Raw genomic sequence first — 7,093 nt, 5'->3', positions numbered from 1 at the left:
GAATCCGGTAGAAAAGATGCGATACAGGCGGACAGGACATTTGACACGCTGGCCTTCATCAGTCAGGACACTGAGTACGGGAGTCGGAGGTCACGTTGCAGTTGCAGATGACGTCGGTCAGGCCGCACTTGGAGTATGGAGTTCAGTTCTACTTGCCTTGCTCTAAGAGAAATCTCAACGAACTGGAAAGATTGCAGAGGGAGATTTCCGAGGATGCTGCCGGGACAGGAGGGACTGAGTTATGGAGCGAGGTGATTGAGGTGAGAGTAGCTAAAGACAGAAGCGGGGAGCGAGTTGGGTTGGATAAAAGGGACACAGTGGGATGGGGAGACTGGGTAGAGAATGAGTAGTGAATCGAGAGAGAGACCGGTATAGAGGGGGTAATTGGGGGAGAGGGAGGCAAGAAAGCGTGGTGAGGAAAACGGGGATGAAACAGAGGAGGCGAGATTGGAGAGGGATTTAAGTGAGAGTCTTTATAGGGACAAGGATACAGGGAGGGCAAGATCGTGAGTAAGATTGCGATAGAAGTAAAGAGGCAACAGGGTGAGGGGGAGGGGCAGCGGCGCGGAGGGGTAGTATGAATGCTTGTGAGAAATGGGGGAGAAAGAGGGTTTTATCATTATATTCAAGTCAGTCCCACTTGTTGTTGACAGAGATCCTGAATCTTTTCAGAGATATCTGGGCACAAAGGTGCAGATTTCTCACAGATGAAACGCTTAAGAACCTGACTACAAGGTTTACCCCGACTCTGCCAAGTACATACACCGCAATTAAAATCTCCAGCGTTCATCCAGTACACGACATACGAAACCACATTCCTATCAAAGAGGGGTAAACAATTTCAACTCACCTCCAGCAGTCAGTCCCCAAAACCACTGATACTGTCCCTCGCTGTGGCACCCCAACATCTCTCACAACCCCACTTCCCCAGCACAGCCCTGTGTCAGTCTCCAGAATACTCCCACTGACCCACTCTCTCCCTGCAGCCGTGTCAGTCATTAAAGTCATTAAAGTAATCCCTTGCCCCACCCTCTACCCACAGATCTGTGTCAGAGACCAGAATAATAACAGTACTCAACCTTCGGCTCACAGGCCCGTGTCAGTCCCCAAAATATTCCCACGGCGCCAGTGTCTTCCAAGGCCCCATGTCAGTCTTCAAAATGCTCCCACTTCTTTACTGTCTCCACACAGGCCTGTGTTTACTGCATAAATACTGACACTTACCACTCCCACCCCACAGATCAGTGACAGTCCAAACTACACTCACTGCCTGACTCTCTCCCCACAGCCCCGTGCCGGTCCCCGAAATAATCCCACTGCTCAACCCTCTTCTTAGAGACCTGTGTCAATCACCAAAACATCTCCCGCTTCCCATATTCTCCCCACGGACGTGTCTCAGTCCCCAGAGTACTCCTACTGAACCATTCTCACCGCACATATCTGTGTCTGTCCCCAAAATACACCCAACCATCATTCTCTCCCCACAGACATGTGCCCGGCCCCAAAGTGCTCCCACTGCCTCACTCTCTCCCACATCTTGAGTCAGATCCCAAAAGAGCTCCATAGCTCCACTCTCTCCCCACTGCCCCGTGCTCGTCCCCAAAATACTTGCATTTCCTACACTCTGCTCAAGTTCCCGTGCGAGTCCCCAAAATAATCCCAATGCTGAGCCGTCTCCTTAAAGATCTGTGCCAATCACCAAAAGACTCCCACTTCGCACTCTCTTCCCAGAGCCCATGTCAGTTCCAACATTTGGAGAAGGAAGCCTGAGGATCAGAACGGGAATGCGGCGGGAGCCATTTTGATTTTTTCTTCATCTCATCGGAGTTAAGAGAGGCGGGACTGCGCATGCGTGTGTCATTGGGCAGTGAGGCGGGGAAGATTTGAAAGGAACACAGTTTTATACGTTGGGCAGTGTCGTTTTGCGGGCAGCGGAGTGAGCCGGGAGCAGAGTGAAAGCTTAAGCGATTTGGCTCAACGGGCTTAGACTGAAACGGGTGAGTCAAGGTAGGTTTAGTTTTTAATTTTTCCTGTTATTTGAGGAAAGGGGGAATTATGAGTGTGAGGACAGCTTGTTTTCTCCAGTCAGATGTGGGAGGTCCTGGAGTCTCCTAGCCTCCCGGACATGTACATCTGCGCCAGGTGCGCCGAGCTGCAGCTCCTGAGGGACCGTGTTAGGGAACTGGAGCTGCAGCTCGATGGCCTTCGTCGGGTCAGGGAGAAGGAGGAGATGATAGAGATTAGTTACCGGAAGATGGTCACAACAGGGTCACGGGAGTCAGACAGGTGGGTCACGGTTAGGAGAGAGAAGGGGAATAGTCAGGTAACAGAGAGTTCCCCAGTGGCTGTACCACATGACAATAAGTACTCCTGTTTGAGTACTGTTGGTGGGGGGATGGGTGCAACCTACCTGGGCGAAACGACAGTGGCCGTGCCACGGCACAAAGAGTCCGGCCCTGTAGCTCAGAGGTGTAGGGAAAGAAAGAGGAAGGCAGTATTAATCGGGGACTCGATAGTTAGAGGGTCAGATAGGCGATTCTGTGGACGCTGTAAGGAGACCCTGGATGGTAGCTTGCCTGACTGATGCCAAGGTCCGGGATGTTTCTGATCGCGTCCAGGATATCCTGAAGTGGGAGGGTGAGGTCGTGGTACATATAGGTACCAATGACAAAGGGAGGAAAAGGGAAGTAGTCCTGAAAGGAGAAAATAGGGATTTAGGAAGGGAGTTAAGAAGAAAGACCGCAATGGTAGGAATCTCGGGATTACTGACTGTGCCCCGCGACAGTGAGAGTAGGAATGGAATGAGGTGGAGGATAAATGCGTGGCTGAAGGATTGGAGCAGAGGGCAGGGATTCAATTTTCTGGATCACTGGGACCTCTTTTGGGGAACGTGTGACATGTACAAAAAGGACGGGTTACACTTGAATCCTAGGGGGCCAAATATCCCGGCCGGGAGATTTGCTTAGACTACTTGGGAGACTTTAAATAAGAATAGCTGGGAGTGGGAATCAATTTGAAGAGGCGAGGAAAGGTGAGGCTAGTTCACAAATTGAGAAAGCTAGTAGACAGTGTGTGAGGGAGGATAGGCAGGTGATAGAGAGCGGTGCGCTCAGACCGAAGATGTAGGGGAGAAGTCAAAAGAAGAAGATAGTCTTGGTGAGAGTAACATTTCAGCACCGAGTAGAAGGGCTGAGACAGCCTGTTTCCGTGCTTTAATTATTATATTGTAATATAGATATAAAGTTATATTAATTTTACTGCACACTCTCTACCAACAGCCCTTGTCGATTCCCTAACAAAGCCAATTGCCCATTCTCTCACCGTAGAACTTTCTCTGCCTCCAAAATGCCCCGATTGCCCACTCTCACCACACAGCCCTTGTCAGTCCACAAACACATTCTAATACCCTCTCCCTTTAGGCATCCGTGTCTGACCACAAACTAATCCCAATGCACAGAACCTTCCCGCAGCCTGTGCCAGTCCCCGAAATAAATCCACTGCCCACTCGCTTCTCGCAGCGTCTATCAATCCGACGACCCACTTTCTTCTCAGAAACTTGCAAGATCCCAAATCTCACCCGTCTTTGCATTTTCCAATCCAATATGAACTGCCTTGGTCGCTGGCAGCTTTGGCAACAAAGTTCTGTGAAATTAAATTGTTATCATTAATGACTGAATTCGAGCAAAATTTAAGGAGCGTCCCTTTATGTCTGACCCCAGGAGACCGTGAAGGGAAGGTGTTGAAGGAACTTGATTCTGTGTCTCATCAACGGAGAATGTGATGGCACGGAGTGGAGGGAGCGTCACTATGTGTCTGATCCCGAAAGCGTGTGATGTGACGGTGTGGAGGGAGCTTCACTCTGTGTTTGACTCCGGGAGTGTGTAATGGGACTGTATGGAGGGACGTTCACTCTTTGTCTGACCTGGGATCTGTGAGATCAAACGGTGTGGAGGGAGCTTCACTCCGATGTGGATATATCTTCCGTCGATCGGACACGTACCTCTTCTTCTGCTGAATTTATTTCAAGAAGATTAGAGTCTGAGTTCGAACAATACTGCTTCGCTTCATCGTAGGAAATGTGCAACGTGGATATAAAATAACTCGAGTCTTTATTTCTGATCCAATCCTGGGAAAACGCTTGCTCTGGAAATTAGGAACAAGAAAAAGTGAATCTCCCTGCGTACCGCCCATTACATCCGCTGTGTGTCAGACACAGAAAGAGGATCCCTCCTCATCGGCCCATCACATAGAACGGGTTAAATACACAATTAAACACCCTCCTCAACGGTCCCGTGACAAATTTGCTACGGAATTTCCGAACAAGTAACAATGAATCCCTTACATCCGTCCATTGCATCCGTCGGAAGACAGACCTAGAGCATGGATCCCGACACACCGTCGCATCACACAATCCCGGGGTCAGACGCAGCGAATCTCCCTCAACACTGTCGCATTACAAACTCCCGCGGTCAGTCACAGAGTGAAGCTCCCTCCACACCGTACCATCACACATTCCCGGGGTCAGACACAGAGTGAATCTCCCGCCACACCGTCCCATCACACACTCCAGAGGTCGGATACAGAGTGAAGCTACCTTCACTCCGTCGCATCACACAATCCTCGGGTTGGACACAGAGTGATGCTCCCACCAGACTGTCCCAACACACAGTCCTATTGTCAGAAACAGAGTGAAGCTAGCTCCACACCGTCCGATCACACACTACAGGGGTCAGATATAAAAGATGCTCCCACAATAGCATTCCATCTCTCGCACACTGTGTCAGTCACAGAGTGAAGCTCCTTCCACATCATCCTGTCACAGTCGACAGAGGTCAGATGCAGAGTGACACTCCCTCCATACAGACCCATCACACTCCCAGGGGTTTCACCGACTTTGAGCTCCGTATTGCACTGTTCTATCAGACAGTTCCGGTAAAAGACAGAGTGAATATGACTCCTCACTCTCCCAATGCTCATTCCTGGGGTTAGACACAGAGTGATGCTACCTGCATAACATCCCATCGAAAACACACTGTATCAGACACAGAGTAAATCTCCCTCCACACTGTTCCATAACACACTCTCGGGGTCAGATACAGAGAGAATCTCACTCCAGCCAGTCCCATCACACACTCCCGGGGTGAGACACAGAATGAATCTCACTTCACACTGTCCCATCACACACTCCCGGGGTCAGACACAGAGTGAATCTCCCTCCACACCGTCACATCACACACTCCCGGGGTCAGACACAGAGAGAATCTCACTACAGACTGTCCCATCACACACTCCCGGGGTGAGACACAGAATGAATCTCCCTCCACACCGGCCCATCACACACTCCCGGGGTCAGAAACCGAGTGAAACTCCCTCCCCACCGTCCCATCACACACTCCCGGGGTCAGAAACCGAGTGAAACTCCCTCCACACCGTCCCATCACACACTCCCGGAGTCAGACACAGAGTTAATCTCCCGCGAAACTGCCCCATTATACGTTCCCGGGGTCAAATACAAACTACCCTTTCGCCCTTCTATCACGCATTCCTGTCGTCAGAATCAAACTGAAGCTCGTTCACTCCGTCCCATCACACTCTCCTGCTGTCGGACACAAATTAAAACTCCCGCCAGGGCACCCAATTACACATTCGCATGACCGGTCACAAGGTGTATCTCCCTCAACTCCGACCCATCACAAGCTTTAGGAGTCAGTTAGAAACAGAAACATAGAAAATAGATGCAGGAGTAGGCCTTTCGGACCTTCGAGCCTGCACCGCCATTCAGTATGATCATGGCTGATCATCGAACTCAGAACCCTGTACCTGCTTTCTCTCCATACCGGCTGATCCCTTTAGCCACAAGGGCCATATCTAACTTCGTCTTAAATATAGCCAATAAACCAGCCTCAACTGTTTCCTGTGGCAGAGAATTCCACAGATTCACCACTCTCTCTGTGAAGAGGTTTTTCCTCATCTCGGTCCTAAAAGGCTTCCTCTTTATCCTTAAACTGTGACCCCTCGTTCTGGACTTCCCTATCATCGGAAACTATGTTCCTGCATCTAGCCGGTCCAATCCCTTTAGAATTTTATAGGTTTCAATAAAATCCCCCCTCAATCTTCTAAATTCCAGTGAGTATAATCCTAGTCGATCCAGTCTTTCTTCATATGAAAGTCCTGCCATCCCAGTAATCAATCTGGTGAACCTTCTTTGTACTCCCTCTATGGCAAGAATATCTTTCATCAGATTAGGGGACCAAAACTGCACACAATATTCTAGGTGCGGTCTCACCATGGGCTTGTACAACTGCAGTAGAACCTCACTGCTGCTGTACTCAAATCCTTTTGCTGCGAATGCCTACATACCACTTGCATTTCTCACCACCTGCTGTACCTACATGCCCACCTTCAATGACTGGTGTACAATGACACCCAGGCCTCGTTGCACCTCTTCTTTTCCTAATCGGCCAACGTTCAGATAATAATCTGTTTTCCTGTTCTTTCAACCAAGGAGGATAACCTCACATTTATCCACATTAAATTGCATCTGCCATAAATTTGCCCACTCACCTAACCTATCCAAGTCACCCTGCATCCTCTTAGCATCCTCCTCACAGCTAACACCGCCGCCCAGCTTCGTGTCATCCGCAAACTTGGAGATGCTGCATTTAATTCCCTCGTCTAAATCATTAATATATATTGTAAACAACTGGGGTCCCAGCACTGAGCCTTACCGTACCCCACTAGCCACTGCCTGCCATTCTGAAAAGGTCCGATTTACTCCCACTCTTTCCTTCCTATCTGCCAATTAATTCTCTATCCACATCAATACCATACCCCAATACCATGTGCTTCAAGTTTGCACATTAATCTCCTGTGTGGGACCTTGTCAAAAGCCTTTTGAAAATCTAAATATACCACATCCACTGGCTCTCCCCTCTCCACTCTACTAGTTACATCTTCAAAAATTTCTATAAGATTCGTCAGACATGATTTTCCTTTCACAAATTCATGCTGAATTTGTCCGATGATTTCACCTCTTTCCAAATGTGCTGTTATCACATCTTTGATAACCGACTCTAGCATTTTCCCCACCACC

At 49.3% G+C, this 7,093-nt stretch overlaps 1 protein-coding gene across 1 annotated transcript in view; it reads right to left on the bottom strand.

Annotated features, from left to right (window-relative positions):
* Positions 1–547: 547 nt before the first annotated feature.
* Positions 548–7,093, bottom strand: part of LOC140720043 (uncharacterized) — a 33,576-nt gene continuing 27,030 nt past the window's right edge. The window contains exons 8-10 of the mRNA XM_073034943.1: positions 4,001–4,143; positions 3,578–3,642; positions 548–818 (exon numbers count right to left, since the gene is read on the bottom strand). Of these exons, the coding sequence (XP_072891044.1) occupies positions 626–818; positions 3,578–3,642; positions 4,001–4,143 (401 nt within the window). The 3' untranslated portion in view covers positions 548–625. The remainder of the gene's footprint in view (positions 819–3,577; positions 3,643–4,000; positions 4,144–7,093) is intronic.

This window comes from Hemitrygon akajei, unplaced genomic scaffold (assembly GCF_048418815.1).
Source record: "Hemitrygon akajei unplaced genomic scaffold, sHemAka1.3 Scf000035, whole genome shotgun sequence".
Taxonomy (NCBI): Eukaryota; Metazoa; Chordata; class Chondrichthyes; order Myliobatiformes; family Dasyatidae; genus Hemitrygon; species Hemitrygon akajei.
This window is presented reverse-complemented; position numbering and strand designations above follow the sequence as displayed.